Below are 19,461 nucleotides of genomic sequence, written 5' to 3' on the forward strand. Positions count from 1 at the left end.
GCAACTAAAGCTTTTAGTTTCATGAAAATTTGGTTATTAGTGGGGTTATTTCTGAAAATGGAACTAACAAAGAGGATGGTTTGAAAAGTAGAGAACAGTCATATATAAAGAAAACAAAACAAAACAAAAACAAAACAAAAAAAAAAAAAAAAAAAAAAAAAAAAGGTTCACAGGCTCCAAATCAATTTAGTTTTACATATACCACTGATATAAAAATGCAAGGGTAAAAGATGTCTGTTTTTTTAGAATTATTTGGTTTTTTTTTCAATGGGATTGTAAATGATATATCTCCACTGCAATTGCTGTGCAATTGAAAATATGCATTACCTCAAGAATAAATACCACTTATCATGAAGTTGGTATTGCAGCTGAGTTTTTACTTCCTTGTACGAAGTAAAAAGGAAGTATTGTAATCGCGAAAAGTTTCAGGCAGCATATTTCAACAAAAATATCCATTTTGATCGCTATCGAATGCAATTCAACGATGTTTTTGCGTGATATCTGTACGTAAGGACAGAATAAAATACTCGTTTCCTCCAAAAAAATGATAAAACTGCTTTAAAATGAATTCTGAAGAGAATTTTTTGTGGCGTCTGTACGAACGTATGTACATACGTATCTCGCATAACTCGAAAACGAGTAGCCTCAGAACGTTGAAATTTTGTATATAGGACTGCTATAACATGTAGATGTGCACCTCGTATTTTGGTTGCAATCGGCCGCACCAAACGCATATAAATACTATATTTATATGTATATCCACTCTGTTACTCGGCACAGTGATCTCAGTTTCTTTACTCTTATATGTTTGTAAATTGTACATTTTTTGCTTTAAAAATTATTGAATTATGTTGTTCTTATCTTCCGGTTAAGGTTTTTATGCCTTTCGTAATTCTGGAAGCAATATTTGTACAATTATGAACAATTTAAAAGCTGTTTAAGTGCGGTTAAGTTTTAAATAACATGGCGGACATATTTGTTTACATTTGAAACAGCAGAATTGTAGATTTGTTGAAAATCTAGAGAGACTAAGCTTCGCAAAACAAAAATAACGCCTTCATTTATTATTGCGAATTAAATCATGCTTAATCCTTTCTGGAATTTTTTCGAGGAAATAAGTGTTTAAGATTTACTTCGTAATTTTTAATACGAATATTTTGAGTTTTTATGTATTTTTGCCTTGTCGCGAAGTGAGACCTGAATTAATTGAATGAGAAATACTAAATCGTCTGTGAAAAACTTCATTCTTTTCTGTTTTGTTTGCTTAATTTCTTTCATACATCGTTCTAGCTTTATTATAGTATTTGAATAGAACATGTGGCAACGATAAGATAATTTTTCAAATGATATAAATTTTGTGCATTCAGAGTGTTGCTATAGTAAACAAATATAGTGAATTTTAAAGAGTGCATTTATTCTATTGTGGTTTCTGCGCTGTCGACGAAGTAGATTTAATTCAATCCAATAAATTTAAATGAAATTCTAGAAAAAAATGCGTATAATTTAATATTCCATACAAGGAAGTCATGTGGTGTCCACATCAGATTTTTTAACATTAATATTACTAATATTATAATAACATTATTGTGTGTGTTAAATTAAATTTTAAGGCACTGCATAGAAAATAAAACAATAAGAAAAACATGAAAATGTATTTGCTAATGTTGGGTTTTAGCGAAAGTTTCCTGCCACTGCAAATATTGTCTACACAAACAGTTCACATCGGTGTGTTTAATCATATTTTGTCAAATATTTTTTTTTGACAAAATATGATTATATATATATATATATATATATTTCATTTGAAAGAAAGGGATTTGCTTTACCGCGTTGTGAAATTTGTAAAAAAATATCATTAAGTACAAGGTATTTGAAATGGATCTATTATGCTACCACATTAGAACCATCATTTACTCCCAATTCTGTTACAAAAGATCAGCTGAATAATGCTACCAAATCACATGCATAACTCGAGATACTAATATTGTGTGATATGACACTGTGAAGGTTTGGTACCGAAAGTTAAAAAACAGGACTATGACATTCAAGAAGGAGAGTACTCTGGCTTGCCTGCTGATGTTGATGAGGCCCGCCTATGAGAACTTGTAGAAGAAGATCAATATGTAACCACTGGAGAGCTTGCCAAGGAATTATACATTAGTATCATGTTCATTAGTCGCACTGTGCACCGCATAAACTTGATGTACAAGTTCAGTCGCAGGGTGCCACATGAGCTGGCTCAAGCAGATAAGGACAGATGTGGTCGGCCTGCATTATCAATTCAAGGACAAAATACTTGACCAGATTATCACTTGCGAAGAAAATTGGCTGGACATCAACACAGGCTTGAAAGGAGCTGTACGTGGTGAGCCCTTCAGCAGTGTCGCAAAGCACAATTTGATTATCAAAAAAGATCATGCTTTGTATCTTGTGGGTTTGCTGTGAGGTTTGATCCACAACGAGTATCTGGGGAAAGGTAAAACCTTCGAAAGTAAGGTGTGCAGTGAGATTCTAGTCCGTGTTGACGCTGCGATCAATAAAAAAACATTGAACTGAGTTCTGGCACAAAAGGGTAGATGCTAGTCCATGTTCGTGCTGCTATCAAGGAAAAACGTCGAACTGAGTTCTGGAACAAAAAGGTAATGTTCCATCAAGATAATGCATGTGGTCCACATGTATCTGCATTCACTGGGTGGACTGTGTACGGACTCAAATGGTATCTTTCACCACACCCACCGTATAGCCCTAACATCGCTCCTTTAGCTTTCTATCTTTTTTTCACACCTGCAGCTACATCTTGCTGGTGCTATCTTCAATTTTGCACAGAACATCCAAAGTGAGGTTGATTTGTTTTTGGACTCGTGGTCACCAAGTTTTTGAACTGAAGGCTTTGAAAAAATATGAAAACGTTTGCAGAAAATCATTTAGGTGGTGATTACTACCCGCACTAAAGGTACTGCTTTTATGTTCCCCCCCATTAACTTTATTAAGAATGTTTTTTGGTGGAAAACCGTCACTACAGCCAGATATTTGATAAGTATAATGTTGCATGTGCTATCAGTTTTGTTAATTACTTTGCAATATGTTTAGTGTTTGTCAATTTACAGCAGTTAAAATTCTACTAAATATATATGAAGTGAAACTGTCTAAAAAATTGTTATCTAATATTCTGTTTTGTTGCTGAAAATAAGTGTTATTTAAGAAAGGAAGTAGTGAAAAAACAAGCTGCAATTCTGATCAAGATTGCATTGTGTTATTGCACATATTAAGGGCAAGCAAAGACTGCTGTTTTTAGGAAACTTCAAAGGATAAATGCAAGTTCCCTTCCATAGGTAGGAGTAAAAAAATTAACTATTATTAATATAAAATAATTGCTAATATTTAGCTTTAAAAATTATGACTTGACCTATACTGGAGTCCTAGTCAATATAATAAATTAGTGAAATGAAATATTATTGTTTGGATTGTGTACTGATAAACTAATTTAATATTGAATATAATGTGTAGTATTTCTTGAGGTGCAATTAACTCCTTAAGGTACCAATAAAAATTTAGAATGCAGTCTTTTTTCCTACCAATTTTTTTTTTTTTTTTTTTTTTAATTCTTTATTTTAACTTAACTTCCTTTAACCTCTTTCTTTATTTTACCTCAAAACTGTAGCAGATACATTGTGTTGTATTCGTACCTGAAAAAAAGTTTTTAATATGTTTACTGGGATGCATCAAAATAACTTAGTTTGGTGTACCCAAGTTACCTTAAATGAAATGAGTGCATTAAGAGGTTAAATAATGCATTTCATGTATTTAATGTTGTTTTCATCACATAATGTTGCATATTCTGATAAACTGCCTTTTTATTATTTTTAAAAATAGGAATTCTTGTTATTTGAGATCAAGTAACTTTCAAAAGCTCTTGCATATTAATCTTCTATTTTCTTTTTGAATATATTTTCAGGGTCACATGATATTTATTCCATGAGGGACATGAGAGATGCCCTGGGTGCCTTAGGGCCAGTTGATGGCATTAATCCTGAGCTAAGTAATTTGACTGTTGCAATGTCTGAACTGGAAGCTGAAGATATTGTGTTTCTTGCAAGTGATGGCATTTCAGATAACTTTGATCCAGTGGTAGGCAAATTTGCAATTCCAAGGAAAGTAGAAAAGAAAGCTAAGACTCCCACAGATTCTAATGTTGAAAGTATGCGAGGATCAGATATGATTCACACGCTTAACCAGAATCCTGAGAAAGAAAATTTTGTTCTAGATCTCAATTTGCCTGTTGTTGAAGCTCATCAGCGACATGAATTAACACTATTGAGGATGGAAGATTTAATAGTAAATGGAGTTAATGAGGGAGATGGGCCATGCAAAACAGCTAAGCAGATATGTGAGCAGATGATAGATTTTGCTGAAAAGCTGACTATTGCTAAGAGACGTATTTTAGAAGATCCAGAGCTTTACAAAAATGATGACTTAGAAGTTAATCAAGCTGGCCAGCGTATGAGGAGGCGAAAAGTGGGTGAAAAATTAGCAATGGTTCCTGGTAAATTAGATCATGCTTCCATTGTTGCGTACACTGTTGGACTGCGTTTTCCAGAAAAAATACCTTTAATAGCAGAATGCGAGTCATATTCTGATTTGAAATGTTGAAACCCTATTTCTGATAAATAATGCTGATATAATAATTGTTTTATTTAGGGATATTTAATAGTAAAAAAATTGTAGAAATTTAGTAAATTTTACTTTATTTTACTGCTGCTTAATTAAAATCAATAAATAAATAAAGGAAGAGGTAGAAAATATTTATATATTGATAAAAAATTTATGTTTAAATAATGAATTCTCATATAGCTGTTATGGAAATGATTCATACATAATTCCGTGCACCTTTTTTAATGCTTAAAATCAGTAACTCTGTTTTTGCTTACGTGATGATGAATCTAATCTGATATATATTGTTTCATATAATATAATTTAGTCATTATATTCTAGTGTAGCAAATGCTAGATATTTTTAGTTCCTACTGTGCCATTTTAATTTATAATTTAATCTTTCTTTTTATTTAAATCATTCTTACTGTAATGCCAATCTGCTGTCTGTTTTTCATTTTCTAAATAATTGTGTTAATATTAAAAAAAAAAAAATTGTGTGTTGTAATCTGTTTTGTGTTTCCATGACTGTGATCAAAGAATATACATATTGCCATATTTAATAAACCTATTGATTGTTAATAATGTATAGTATATGAAATTTTTTTAAATATTTTGATCAATATTTGATAATTATAAAAAAGCTAATTTTTATGTTAAATAGAATGTAAATTTTAATTTTTATAAGATAAATGATGAAATAAAAAATTTAAGGTAATTTATGTCTATTGTAAGGTTTGACGAATTTTGAAATTATAAGAGTTGTAACAAATGAAAAAGTGATAAATTGTATCATATGGAAAGTAATCATTCGTTTAATTTAATGAGCTTTGATTTAATATTAAAGATATAACTGCTCAATTATATGTTGCCATAATCTTATAACTCCTTTATTATTCATTTTTTACTCGCTCAATTTAAAATGTTTCTCTCAATTTTTTCACACTTGTTATATGTGTGCTTTTATTTGTTGATTGTAAGTACTTATTATAGTAAATCACATGCGTAATTGTTAAATTATCCAATTGTTTGCTTCATGCTTCCTAATTTAAAATGCATAAAGAGTAAAAAATTGCAAACAAATTAAAAAGCATACCTTTTTTTTATGTGTGGTGTGTAGCATATATAGGGTGTTTCGTAATGTTACTATTTAATCAAAAATATATTTCTATTTTTATTGCTAAGACATTCAAGAATGTTTTTAATTTTTATTTATTACTATTTTGACAAATAAATGTAATTAACACTTTTTTATTGTAACTTCCATGAAGTAAATTTCAATTTCTTTGAATTCTTTACATTGCAGAGTTATCTATCTTTTTTACATTGCATCATGCTTTAGTGTACTTTTCTTTTAACTACCTCATTTTCTGTAATGTATTTTGCTGGTGTTAAATGAATTTGTATTTTATAGTCCTGGGCAGAATTAATTTTATATTCATTATCTAAGTCATAATTTATCTCTCTTTTATATTTTATGCCTTTTGTATTTTTTTAAGTAATATATGCATTAAATTTTGCATGTTCTATTTTTTGGTTGATTGAGCGAGGATATTTACAATCACATCATTTACATTGCACATTTGTCATAGCAACATACATGAAGTAGTGCCTTTTGTAGATCTGAGTCTTCAAATTTTTTGCATTTATTTAAATCTTTTTAAGCTCAGTACTTAAACATTATATATTTATATGGATTTATCCATATAAATATATAATTATATGTGGATGTTTTAGTTTTTTCTTACCTCTTTTCCCTTTTTTTAATTGTTATTAAGTTGATTGAGTAAATTGTGTTATAAATTACTGGTTTATCCATATTTAAAATTTAGCAAAATTCTGGCTTACATTGGCATTAACTTTAGGTATGTATTCAGTGAATTTTGAGGAATCTGACCCAAGTCTCTCTTCTTGTTAGTGTATTCCTAAGAAGAAAAATTATCCAGTTGGTTTTCCTTAGAAAAAAAAAAAAAAAAAAAAAAAAGGAAAACACCACTATTATTCATGTTTACTGCAATTTTTTACAAGCTTTCTGCGTTGGGTAGAGGTATAATTTCCAACTGAATATAATGTTATTACATTTTCTAAATCTGAAAATTGCTGTCTTATAGAAGTAAACTTTCTTATAAAAAAGTAAAAGGATATATATATATATAATACAAGCATTGCAGTTGCAGTTGTGTTTTACACTATGTGTCATTCCTTTTTTTTTCTGAAATAAAGATCTATTAAACCTGGCAGGCATTATTTTAAAAATAAAATACAAATGCAATTGTTTGTTACAAAAATGTTGTCTTTCATCAGATCCTAAACAATAATTCATTACATATTGAAAACAATTAAGGAAAACCTGAAAATATAGCAGAAGTTAAATCTGAGAAGTTTGAGATAATGTTTTAAAGAGGGTAAGATAAGAAATATGTATACAAAGGTTAATCTGTAAATAAAATCTCAAAAACTGAAAATAATTGGAAAATATTTATGGAGGTTGCAATGCTTAAGAAAATTAATGTACACATTTAAAAAAAGAGCTTAGAAATTCTTGTTCCTTGTTTTGTTTTGTAACTGTTATCTGTGTATTTCAAGAGATAATATAATGTAATTTGTTCTTTTAATTTTAGAGCATAAAACACAATACTGCTTTCAATGAGTCTCATATTATTTTTTTTAAAGGATAGAATCTTTAGAATGGCAATGATTTTTTTTTTTTTTTTTTCAAACCAATGCCAGTCAAGTTGAATTTTGTCTAACTTTAAAATTACTAAAGTTATTAAGTTAAAATATCTGAAGGTATTTTTATATGTGACTGGAGAGGAGTGTGATAATATTTAATTGGAATGTGACTGTAGTAAAGTTTACTATTTTTATGTATTGCTATCTGGATTGTAATATAGGTATTGCTTTAATCAGCTGTTATGTATGTTTTTACCTCAGTGAGAATAAGTGAAAAGTGAAATAAAAAATCATGCTTTTCTATGTAAATCTAGGTTTCTGAAAGCTTGTCTCACATAGCATATTTTTCACCATTTCAGTCTTCTTGAAATCTTTTGGAAGTAATTATTAAACTGAAGATTAAATGACTGAAAAATTGCAATTTATATAAATATCCAACAATTATATATCAAGTTATGCAATATATGGCCTTAAAAATATTATTAATGGCAGTAATGCTGCAGATATGTATAAAGACTGTCTATCTTTTGATGTATTATAAATTAAATGTATTTTAAGTATAAAAATATTTAAATGTATAAAATTAATATTTTAAAAAGTGAGTTTATTCCTCTTAAATTACTCAGTTTGTTTGCTTTAAAATTTCTCAACATATGTTCATATAAAATTCATATAAAATTCATATAAATGTTCATATAAAATTAATGAACATTGCTGGGTGACAATTGAAAATGATTGACAATCCTGAATATATGATGAAAGAAATGTAAAAATCTGAACATTTTCTTATTTGCTTGTATTTGACTAAAGCTATACTTGATCAAGATAATATTGTATCTCAGATAATATCAGACCGAATCAAATATGGAAATCATTTTCCAGAAGATCTAGGTGCACTTTTTCTATGTGAGCATGATGATTTTCCTCTTGGACTTCATCTCCTGACTCCTGACTCAAGGCTCTAGAGACCTCATCTCCTGACATTTTTGTGAAGTGCTGAGTTTAATTATAAACTCATTAAATTAAATGAAAAATCTTACACTTGCTGAGCAGCAGCACTGTGAGAACTGGTGAATTGCTAGGTCATCTGAAAGATATGTTCAAGCTCTTTTTGTTTTATGAAATGGGCTATACTTGTCTGAATTGCATGAATGGTAAATGGTATGGTGTCTGAATTGCATGAATAGTAATGTAATGTAACAGTCCAAAAATTTTTGAAAAGATTTTGCTAAAACCTTTTCAGATCTTTCCATTACAACCTGAGTGATGGTAAAATTTTTATAAATGTAAGAAATAGTTGTCATAGGTTAGTTATTTCAGTAAATAAAAAAATAAGTAACCAGATGTGTAAACTAAAAACAATGTTTTAAAAGAGAAAAGTGCATTTAATTTAAAGGTGCTGATAAGCAGTATATTGTCTGAGATCTGTTCAAGTGGTTCCTTCCCCCTCCCTACTTTATTTCACTTTCTCTTTGTGGATTCACAAAAGTAAGAATTAAAAAAGTTGATTTTTATTTATTCTTCAGAAGTACAAATTTGATACCTAGATCCTTATATATATATATATATATATAATATTTGCTGCACGTTGTCTTACTGTAGAAAAGATCTTATTTTTCTGACATCAAAGTTAACATTTTCTTATGAAGTTGAATACATTTTTCAAATCAGGGCAACAAAATAGTATTTGGGGATTTTTGATAAACATGAGTATATGTTAGTTGTAATATATATGTGTAACAATATCTGAATAGTTTGAAATTTTGTTGATTGTGTGAAAGTGTTTTTTTAAAGAACAATTATAGGGTGTTGCAATGCCTATTCCTTTCTTTGCTTTCTGACTTTTCCCGCTACACATCTTTATGCTTCTTTTTCAGAATTTGTTTCTGTTCTTATATAATCTAGTAAAAAATAAAAATAGAAAATAATGGTGCTTATCCTAGTTCATGTATTGTTTTTCTGAATGAAATTGGTTGCATATTCTTGAATTACAAGCATTTGTTAAAACTTTGATTCCCCCTGCCCTCATGAGAATTGCTACACTTCATTCTTAAAGTAAATGTCTCTTTCAAAAGTTTTTACCAAAAATCTAAAATGTCAGTTATTAAAGAAGTTTGAAATAAATCAAAATGAATGAGTTTTATGTTGTTACATATGTTTTTCATAACTGTCTGAGAGATATCTGAAACATTCAAATTTTTTAATGAAGTGGCATAAAGTGCAAGCTCAATCTGCATACTAAACAGGTGTGATTTATTTTAATTATAATTTAATCACATTTATCATATTTTCTCATTGTCTGTGTGTATTTTCTGACACTGTTTAATGTTATTATTCTTATTTCATTTGAAACTTTATTACTTTTATGTGCACATTCATAATTTTTATTAAGGGGACTTTTATGAAAGTATATGCAAGTGATTTGAAATAACTTATCTATTTAATGCTATACAATTTTATCTGTGTTGCATAAAGTTCCATTTTTGTTTTCATTTTTTCCTTATTCTTATTATTTTTCCTAATTCTTATTTCTTAAGTGCTTCTAAGTATGTCTCCTTATTACCTATTAGTATTACCATAATTTCCTACCAGCAGCTTAATCATAAAAGGCTGTCTTTTAAGTCAGTGATATATACTCAGTGTAAATTTCTGAAACATTTTGTAGCATTCCTGTGCATAGTCCTTTGGCATTCATAAAAAATTCAGACTTCAAGACAAAATTTTAATTCTTCGTAGAAACATCTGCTTTTGTTTTGCATGCAGTACTTCAGTTTCTTGGTAAAGTATTAATCTCTGATCTTTGTTCAATACTTTTTTTCATTAATTGTAATGCTAAGTCCTTCAAAAACAGACTTCTGTTTCTGGTTAGTGGATTAGCAGTTGAATGTAATATAATTCAAGTATTTATTACAGCAACATTAAGTGCAGGAAAGAAAATTAGCATTGGCCACCTCCTTGTTATTCTGGTAATTGAATAATTGGCTGACATTTCATCCGCCATATCCACTGCTCCTTTAGTCATAATATAAAAACATATAATTCCTGACCTTTTTTTTTCCTCCAATAGTATCATCTATAGTATGATCGTTATATAATGTTGAAAGCATAAGAACAGTTTTTGCTTTTTTACGAACATCAGGAATTAATGTTTTATCTTTTTCGAAACCAAAACAGTGTAGAAAATATTCCTAGTTTCATCTTTAGTTTCCGAAATGCAATCTTCATCGCTTTCAAATATTTCTAATAAATCTCACAGGCGTTGCATCTCAAATTCATAAGGAGTCATTCTTTTTATCATAATACAGTTAGAAATTTTTAAGAATTTAATGTCAGGTACTTTAAAATCACTTTCGAGTAGAAATATTTACTGATACACTCTAGAAATACATTTCTGAACTAAATAGTCAGTCAGAAAAACACTTACGCGGACAGGCGTGTGGGTTGTGTCATACCCCAGTTCCAACAAAATACCGATAAATCTTTTTCTGAAACATGCAGGCAAAGAAAAAGCGGTTCTGAATGTCAACCACAACTAGAAACTCAGCTATTAAAAGCAGCACAGAATTTCAGTCTCACAAGTTAGGAATATTCCACTTTTATGTAGGGTTGGGGTCTAACACACCTCACGCGCTTTCCCGCGGGTTAAATATATTTTTATTTAAATTAATTAAAAATAGAAATATTTTTTTAAAGAACTGTGACTGCTTTTAAATCGATTGGTTTGTTAGTCTGCAACAAACTGATTAAATTAGAAAGTTCTTATAACCAAATGGTAACATGTTGAGTGGCATGAAAGATAAAAGTATTTATTTCAAACAGTAGCAGCACATTGCTTTTAGATAGCGGAGTTTGTTCATTAAACATAAAAGATAAATATTGTACATTTTGCCAAATGGCTACAGTCTGGTATGTTGGAGATAAAAATGAATTGCTTTATTTATAATAATTACTGTTTATAATCAACAGTGTTGCCACTGCTTGCTTTTAAATCGAACAAGTTTGCTAATAAAAAATTCATTACATTTATACAAAATAAGAAATAGATAAAAAGAGAAGTTGAACTTTAAAATTCAAAATTTGATGTGCACAAGTTCAGGTGAAGAACTCTGTGGTTTCAGAATTTGGTAGCTGTAGGGGCCAATATATTTCTGCAATGCGTGCATACATACAGATTCTTCATTTATTTAATAATAGAGATATAAAAGTTAAACTTGGTTTTCTCAAAAGATGCTATTTCATTTTAGAATTCATTTTCATTAATCCATATGCAAAAATATAATCAAAAAGGATATATCAGAATAAATCTTAATTGAGAAATCCACATTTTTTTTTCCCTTCTTTTTTTAAAAAAAGGTCTGATCTTATTTTGTAATTTTTTCCAAAAACATATTTTCTCCTAAAATATTCTCTGACTATGCTTTTACCCATATGATTTAAAATAATTTTGTGAGCATTTAAAATTCCAATTTTAAAAATAATTATATCTATTCTACATTGTCACCTTCATAGCCGATTGTTATAAATATGTGCAGTTGCCATGATCTTTCTATGGCATGCTGTGTGTAGGTTCAGTTAGCATATGTATGCATAATCTATCAATACAGTGGTTTTTAAATTTCGTATTTGTATGAAATTGTTTTCTGTCTTCTTATAACACATTATGTATGTAAGATTTAATGTTATAACATAAAGGCATGAATTGATATGTTGATATTACATCTCTAATATCTCTGTATTTGCAAATAAATAAGCTACTTTATGCTTTATTTAAATGTAAAGTTATTTAAAGTTATTACTATTTATATTATTATTATTTCTTGTGCAGTGAAAATCATTTAACACGAAACTGAGGGGACTGAAATATTTTTTCCTGTTAAAAGAATTTCGCGGTAAAGGATATTGGGGGGGTGGGAAACATATATTCAACAAAATTTAGTTTATTAGAGAGAGTACATTTTATTTGCATAGATATACAGGGGTTGGACAAAAATATGGAAACACCTTTAAAAAAACATGTTTCTTTGCTTAATATGGTGTAGGAAACCCGTTGGCATCCAAAACAGCTTGCAGTCTTCTCGGAATGGATAAATACAGTTCCTGTATGTTTGCCAAGGGAATATTATACCATTCTTCCTGCAAAACGGTGGCAAGTTCAGATAACGATGTTGGCGGTGGATGACGAGAACGCACTTTCCGTTCCAATGTAGACCACAAAGGTTCGATAATATTCAGGTCTGGTGACTGTGGTGGCCAGGGAAGATGGGACAACTCATCCTCGTGCTCAGAAAACCAGTCCTGGACAATGTGAGCTGTGTGCACAGGGGCTTTGTCGTCTTGGAAGACACCATCACCATCGGGGAACAAAGTTTGTATCATGGGATGAACTTGATCGGCCAAAATGTTCACATAAGTCTTGGCAGTCATGTGCCCTGACACAGTTATCATGGGGCTAGCAGAGAACAACGATATTGCTTCCCAAACCATAACAGAACCCCCGCCATGTTTCACTCTCGGCAACAAGCAGTCTGTATTATAGGCTTGAGATGGTGTTCTCCAGACGTAAACTCGGCCAGAAGTGGGAAACAATGTGAAAGACTCATCAGACCATATTACTCACTTCCACTGCTCTATAGTCCAGGCTTTAAGACTTGAACACCACCTTTTCCTGTTACGGGCATTAGCATCACTGATGAGTGGCTTCTCAATTGCAGCACGGCCAGCAATTCCCTGTTTATGAAGCTCCCTTCTAATTGTTTTGGTACTCACAGGGTTCGGTAACACAACATTCATTTCAGCAGTAACTTTTGCAGCTGTGGTCTTCTTATTTTTCATCACAATTGCCCTTAATGATCGTCTGTCACGATCACTCAGGACACACTTTCGTCCGCGCTGTGATTTAGCAGATTATGTTTTTCCGCTTTTCAAATATGCGGAATAAATCTTCGATACAGTACCTCTTGAAAAACTAAACACCTCGGCTACCTTGCTTACGGAAGCACCTACTATACGTGCTCCAACAATTTGCCCACGTTCGAAGTCTGTTAACTCTGACATAATGCAATGACAACCTCACATAGCAGTACTCCGACAACAACTGAACTGTTTAGCACATTTATGAAGTTGTATAGGTGGCGTAAGTAGTCAAAAACGCCAGCACCACCTACATATTTCATTAAAATCAATCTTTCCTATCAAACATGCATTTCACAAGGTGTTTCCATATTTTTGTCCATCCACTGTATATATATGCATGTATTTAATAAAAATCAGTGAAACAAAAACATCCACAAGAACTTAATGAAATTTAATACAAAACTTTTAAGTTTTTTGAAAAACAAAATATTTAGTGAGTTTTTGAAAAATAATATGATATTTTTCTTTGCATTATCTTTTTTAGCATCAAATTATTAACAAATTGTTCAATGCCATCCATTTTGTTATTCATTTCACCATTGGAATAACTGCACATACTTTTTATGATGTTCCTCATTTCGGATAACGTGGGAACAGGAGCTGCATTATTCATTTCAATTTTGTCGTCGGAATCGTCATCAATGATATTTTTTAGCTTTGAATAAATTCCAAAATGTCTTTGTCTGCCATAATTGGGGCTGTACACACATTATCATCAACTACTGCAGCGAATTCTTCTGATAATATAATACAGTAGGACAGTCCATTAATACAGAAACTTTCTCAAACATTTCATTAAGTGTCAACTCAGTTTTAATATCTTCCTTCTCCATTTCTTTTGGCTCTAAAAAATCTGATACTTTTGAGAGTCGTGCATGACGAAAGCAGTTTTCATGCGTCCTTGCAATTTCCATTCGTATTTGCAGTTTTCATTCGTCCTTGCAATTTTCATTCGTCTTTGGAGTCACTGAATTCCATGCAGAGTGTAACATATGAAGAGACGGAAACATGCAGAGTGCAACATATAAACGAAACTCACTGATTTTTACTCACACTGCAATGAACTCTTTACCGAAGCCAACTGATGAGATGTTTGTGTGGCGTTTGTAGAGGTGGAAGGTGAAAGTAGCTTAAAAAAACAAAACTGGCACGTGACACAGGCTATTCCGAGGGTATTTCAAAGCCAAGTTAGCCTTCTTTCTACTAAACATGTGAAACTACCTCTCTTTCATTTCACAGCCCGCTTAAATCTCGCCTGCGAGGCTGGGGTTTTCCGTATTTTTTTCATTCCCAGAAAGGATATCTTTTCGTGCTAAGCGATTTTTATTCCTTGTTAAGAGAAACAAAATGCATGAAAATACATAGTAGTTTGCCGGGACCATTGTATTATTTCATGTTAACCGATATTTCGTCTTAAGCGTTTTCATGTTAAACGTATTTAACCGTATGTAGTCAGATGAAATCTAGGAGTTATAACCAGATCTTTTTCTTGATGAACAAAAATTACCCACCGATATGGAACCTGGTATCAATGAAATAGCACAAACTCCTAAGTGTTCCTAATTCACGAAATGTATATTAAATTTTGTATATTAAATGAATAAAGATATGATATGTTGGAGAAAAAATTAAAGAAGAATTTACTATATCATTAAATACTTTTCATTTTGAAATTTTAATGGTAGTATTATGAATATGAATTTTGTATGTTTTAAAATTAGAATTGTTGTTTATGCATAGTATAGATTTTTGCAGTGTACCAGTTCCTTTAAGAATAGCAGATGCAGATTTGAAAATCTAAATTAGTATTTGGCTCCATATTTGAAGTAAAATGTGTATATGCATTTTGGAGACTACACATCTGTTATTAATATGAAATATTTATAGAAGAGGATTAGTATAAGCCGAAATTTAATACTTTTAAATAATATTTGAGACATATCGATTTGAGCCTTTTTGAATAATGTTACTGTAGAAAAGTTCTACATAGGTTATTCAGATTACTTAAGGCTCATATGAGAACTGCTCTTAAATGTTTATGAAATTTAAAGTGTTTTGGAAAAAAAATTAAAAATGAAGATTTGTGGGCATTTAGACTATATAATTCATTTCAGTAATTAAACTGCATACTTTTATTCTTTTTATCTGATTATTCATTTGTAATTAATTTCTTTTATATTTTGATTTTAAAATCATTGAATATTTTAGAAATGGATTATTAATGCTATCCAAGTTAAATCCTCTTTTGTAGCCTGAAAAGTTTTGGGTTGCAAGTTCAGTAAAATTTTTCTGTTACTTACTAGTTTCAACTAAAGTAAATATATTCTACAAGTGGATTTAGTACAAGATTTATTTAGTACGATTTTATTTAGTAAGGTGTTAAGTTTTTAGATAGCTGAAGAGGTCTTTTTAAAGATTTTGCTATAAATCTTATTTTGTTTAGTAATGCAATAAGCTTTAAAATGATTATTTGACTTGTTTAGTTAATTTTCAACTTCTTACAAACATTTATATAGATATGAAACACTTTAGAACATTTTTTTTTCATTTTTTAAATTTCAAATAATGTAGAATAACTATAAGCTTCCATTCTATTAATGTATTATCATATTATTAATTGTATTATCATATTTTGCTTCTTTGTACATAAGAACATGTCTGCGGCACTTTCAATATTTGATGTCTGAAATAATTCTTTTAAAGATCTCATGAAGATAGTTACTTATGCACACTGTTTAAAACCATTTCTGATGTATGTATAGATTTTTTGTAAATGCTATGAAGTGTCACTTGGCAATAAATGCATTTGGTTGGATCATGGTGCCATTTAACTTCCTAAAATGTGCTTATCATATTAACATACATTATATCAATCAGTGGGTATTATTGAAATATAGTTTAGAGAATGCAAATTATGTGTTATATATTATCATGAAAATTTTTGTTATGTGTATAATTATCTAATTTAATAAAGCAAAAGCTCCTTACCTAAGAGTAAACTTTGTATTATTCCATTTTATTTTCCTGTGTGGTTATAAAATAAAATTATATAACTTCTTTATAATTATTATTCTCATATATGTACATGTGTCTGTGTAGTTTGTGTGCTTGTTATTTAAATAGGACTTCATGAATTTAAATTAGGTCATTTATGCAAAATTAGTTATTTTAATCTATTTCTTACAGCAGTTAAGATTTTAATGTGATATTAACATTATTATTTTTCAAAATTTAAAAAAAGTTGGAGGAAAACTTTTGATTACATTTGTCACTTCTTTTGATGTTGGAGTAGGTTCACTGTTATAAAATAGTTAGAGAAGAGTGCTATAAACAATTAAGATTAGTTTATAAACAGTTATACTTCCTGATCATTGAAATTGCAACATCACCAAGTCCAAAAAGATAACAGTTTATTTTAGAGATTTCTTATACAAAGTTAAAATCATTGATATTTCATTTAACAGTGGGCAAATAGAATGTGCTATGACCAGTGTCTTATTGGTCCAGTATAGGCAATAATAATCATTGTCGTAAGATGAGACTTACAGTCAAAGAGGCTTTGAATAGCATTTCAGTTTTTTACAGTTCTGAGTGATGTGATTTGTTGCTAGAGTTTATCTGTTGTAGCCGTTTGTTCACCAGGACAAACAGCTTGGATTAACTATCAGTGTACCAGTGTTCAATGATTGCATCAATGTGCTGTTAGGTGAATCCAAACATTTTAAGTAAACTGGTTCATATTTACATAATACATACTTAAAGTCAGTAAGCTCTTCAGCAAATGGTCAGGTTTGCGAAGAACAGTCACTGTGCATTGGTTTTATCACTTGCTGTTGTTAGTCTTTTGAAGAAAAAAATCTTTTGTTTTTAGTCCTTAAGAGAAAAATTGTAAATTAAAAAAAAAAAAAAATGATGTAAGTTGTATTATATGCCATATATTTTTGAGGAAAATAAGTAACTTTGTTTCAGATATTTGTATAGTGTTTAAGGAAAATTTAATCATTAAAATAAAATTCATACATTTTGAAAACTTTGTTAAAATATTTACATCTCATGGTAAGATGAGTCCAGAATTTCATTCTTTGTAGAAGGTTCTTCCAACTGTTTTTGAAAGCTCATTTGTGAGGTTTTTTTTTTTTTTTTTTTTTTTTAATGTATGGTGTCCATGATCCATCACTAATATGCTTCCACAATAACATGGTTATTGCTGATGTTTCCTTTAGTCATATTAATAGTTCTGTGATGTATAATTTATAAACTATATTTCTTGATTTTTTGTAATATTGTTCATTGAATATTTATGCCAGTTTTTACTGTTTTTGATTTAATATTTGAAATTATATTTTTGTATATATTTGATACTGTAACAAATTTTAAAGTTCAGGTATAATCAAATTACTTGTAAGCAGACATAAGCCCACACGATTCAACTACTGTGAATGCATATGGGGTTTAGATTTCATATCTCTCTACAATTGTTTTATGAATTTTTTATTATTCATTAATGTTTCTTTTGGGAATGAAAATGGTTTAATATGTCTATCAGCTCTGAATAGTGGATTCTTAAATGCATTTCAAGTTATTTGTAACCCCAGCTAAATTTTTTGTATTTTTTTATTTAATTGTTTTATGTATTTTTTTTAATAATTTCTGAATTAATAAATTATATTTTTCTCTTAATTTTTATTATATTGCTGCGAATCTGCATTAGATGTTCTCTGCTTAGAGAGATTAATGCTAGAAGAAATTTTAGATGTTTTTAGAAAAAGGCTTACTGATTGTTCTTAAATACTAATTATTATTATAACTAGATTTAAGTATATTATAATAGAATAAAATTTTTTAAAGAAATGAACAGATTATTTTCGAAAGATATTCAGTTTTTAGAATTTTGAGAATTAATTCTCTTAGTTTTTAGAACTTTTGATATACGCTATCATAGAAAAGTAATTTATTAATTTTAATTAATTAAAAGCAATTGATTACTTAACATTAAATAATTTTGATCTTTATAATGCTCAGAATCAGATTTTGAAGATGCTGACATGTAGTAATTGAGTCAGAATATTGGGTTATGTCTGCTTTTATATTTCGTGGTTTATGGGTTCTGTGAAATATTTTATCTGTCATTTTTGCAAAAAATGCACTACATTCCTGCCATACTGAAAATACGGTCGCAGGTGTGCGTGTGTATTATCTGAACCGTGTTTTTTTTTAATTATTTTTGACTAGCCCACCATTTAACCCACCTTTCACTCAGCCATTTTGTAGAATGCTGCATAGTTTGTATATAGAAGACATATTACAGTTTAAACTGTTGTATATTAGATCGCTTATATATTGCGGAAATAAATTATTTTATCTCTTTAATGCCTTTTCTGTTTTCTTACACTGAATTAATATTTTCATAAAATCAAGGGGGTAAGAATGCGTGCATACAAACTTTAAAATTATTTATTGTGACATTCTCATAGTAATGTTATATCATTGAATTTTAAAAATATACATTTTCATGTCAGGAATAAGGAATAGTTTGAATATATATAATAACTATGTTTAATGTCGACTGCAGGTATTTGGAATGAAGTTACTGAAATGATGATATGAAATTTGTTGCCTTTGGGGAAGCAGGGGAAAACCACTTAGTCCTTTCTCGCATATAACTAACGAGACCCAAGTTTCTTCCAATTTCGCGAATACCCGATTACACTGGAATGGCGCGCGACTTCAAAAGAGGTAAAACGATGTTTTAATGCTTTTGAGTGTTTAAATAAAAATGTAATTTTAAGTGTCAACGGATTAAAATGTTTGGGGACTAAACTAGTCCCTCTGGTCCATGGGTTCCCAAAGTTTTTTTGGTCATGTGTCCTTGCTGCTAAAAATGAAAATCTTCGCCTCCCATTCCCCAATAATAATAATATTACCTATTTGTAAGAGTAATAAGAACAAAATACATAATTTATAAAGGTTTTATTTTAGCAATATAGTGTTTTCACTCGCATATAGTAAGGGAAAAAATAAATCAATGAGATGAATGAGTGCGCATATTTTTCTTAAAAAGATTTTCAATTCTTAGTTGAATAGAAGAAAGTATGAAACATAAGTCACTGTTAGTACGAGTCACTGTTACGAATTTTATATTTAGATAGCTAATTTTAATAGAATTGTAATTAAAATTGTATTTTCTCGTGCAATGCAGTGCGAGACAAATTTTAAGAGAAAGCAA

The 19,461-nt window shown here is 29.7% G+C and overlaps 1 protein-coding gene across 1 annotated transcript in view; it reads left to right on the forward strand.

The window, feature by feature from the left end:
- Positions 1–18,605, forward strand: part of LOC118197961 (PP2C-like domain-containing protein CG9801) — a 62,010-nt gene extending 43,405 nt beyond the window's left edge. The window contains exon 6 of the mRNA XM_035369534.2: positions 3,956–18,605. Coding sequence (XP_035225425.1) covers positions 3,956–4,650 — 695 coding nt within the window. The 3' untranslated portion in view covers positions 4,651–18,605. The remainder of the gene's footprint in view (positions 1–3,955) is intronic.
- Positions 18,606–19,461: the final 856 nt, after the last annotated feature.

This window comes from Stegodyphus dumicola, chromosome 10 (assembly GCF_044657685.1).
Source record: "Stegodyphus dumicola isolate Sdum_Otavi_A_Nest chromosome 10, ASM4465768v1".
Taxonomy (NCBI): Eukaryota; Metazoa; Arthropoda; class Arachnida; order Araneae; family Eresidae; genus Stegodyphus; species Stegodyphus dumicola.